Source organism: Onychomys torridus, chromosome X, assembly GCF_903995425.1.
Source record: "Onychomys torridus chromosome X, mOncTor1.1, whole genome shotgun sequence".
Taxonomy (NCBI): domain Eukaryota; kingdom Metazoa; phylum Chordata; class Mammalia; order Rodentia; family Cricetidae; genus Onychomys; species Onychomys torridus.
In genome coordinates, this window is record NC_050466.1 from 83,513,190 (window position 1) to 83,514,605 (window position 1,416).

At 48.5% G+C, this 1,416-nt stretch overlaps 1 protein-coding gene across 1 annotated transcript; it reads left to right on the forward strand.

Annotated features, from left to right (window-relative positions):
* The first annotated feature begins 366 nt into the window (after window positions 1–366).
* Window positions 367–1,416, forward strand: LOC118573690 (mitochondrial intermembrane space import and assembly protein 40-like). Its single transcript, XM_036173992.1, has 2 exons — window positions 367–706; window positions 1,319–1,416. The coding sequence occupies exons 1-2, from the start codon at window positions 367–369 to the stop codon at window positions 1,414–1,416; spliced, it is 438 nt and encodes a 145-aa protein (XP_036029885.1).

Below are 1,416 nucleotides of genomic sequence, written 5' to 3' on the forward strand. Positions count from 1 at the left end.
CATGCCCTCAATAACCTAAGAATCTTCCACTTAGTTCTACAGGGATGCTTAAAGATTCACAGGGACTGCCCAATAAATAGCACCACCCTGGGGACCCAACTTTCACATATGGACCTCTGAGGGGTACTCATCCAAACCGCAGGAGTTTACGTTTTCCTTTGAAAATTACGGAGAGCTAGCAGCAGGCCTGCCTGGAGGGGGCGGGTCCATGCGGGCCTCAGAGCCTCCTCCCTCTAGGCCAGAAGGAGAGGGAGGTCACAGCCTGAAGGTGTATCAGCTACAGCCACTCCCTCCAGCATTGCAAGCTGCGAGCTACAAGCTGCTGGTTGTGAGCACCAGCGCTGAGCACCAGCACCCAGAGCTGCCATGGCCTACTGCCGACAGGACGGGAAGGATCAAATCGTATTTGTGACCAGAGAAGACGACGAAAGTTCCAGCAACGGAAGCAAGGCTGAGCTGGTGGTGGATGACCCCAGTGATCCCTATGAGGAGTATGGGTTGATAATGCCAAACGGAGAAATTAACTGGAATTGCTCGTGCCTTGGGGCAACAGCCAGCAGCCCCGGTGAAGAGTACTTCAAGTCTGCCTTCTCCTGCTTCTGCTACAGCACCGAGGAACTCGAGGGATCGGACTGTATAGACGAGTTCCAGGCCATGCAGGAGTGCATGCAGAAATACCCGGACGTCTATCACCAAGAAGAGGAGAATGAGAGTGAGTCGTACGAAGAGGGCGAGGAAGACGAGGAGGAGGAGGAGGATGAGTACTATGTGGAGGGGGAGGACGAGGATGAGTACTATGTGGAGGGGGAGGACGAGGAGGATGACTACGAAGGGGCTGAAGAGGAGGAGGAAGACTACTACGTGGAGGAGGAAGAGGAGGAGGAGGACTACTATGAAGAAGATGATGATGATTACTATGAAGAAGATGATGATGACTATGAAGATGATGATGATTACTATGAAGATGATGATGATTTCTATGAAGAAGATGATGATGATTACTATGAAGATGATGATGATGACTATGAAGAAGATGATGATGATTACTATGAAGATGATGATGATTACTATGAAGATGATGATGATGACTATGAAGAAGATGATGATGATTACTATGAAGATGATGATGATTACTATGAAGATGATGATGATGACTATGAAGAAGATGATGATGATTACTATGAAGAAGATGATGATGATGACTATGAAGAAGATGATGATTACTATGAAGAGCAGGAAGAAGACAAGGAAGTCTACTACGAGGTTGAGGAGGATGAAGAAGAAGAGGACGAGGACGTTTACTACAACGTTGACAACTACGAGGAGGAGGAGGAGGAAGAGGAGCCAGCAACACTGATGGAGGTAGCATTTGCCACTGAGGCCTCTGCTGCCAAACAGCAGGAGCCAAGTGCCTGA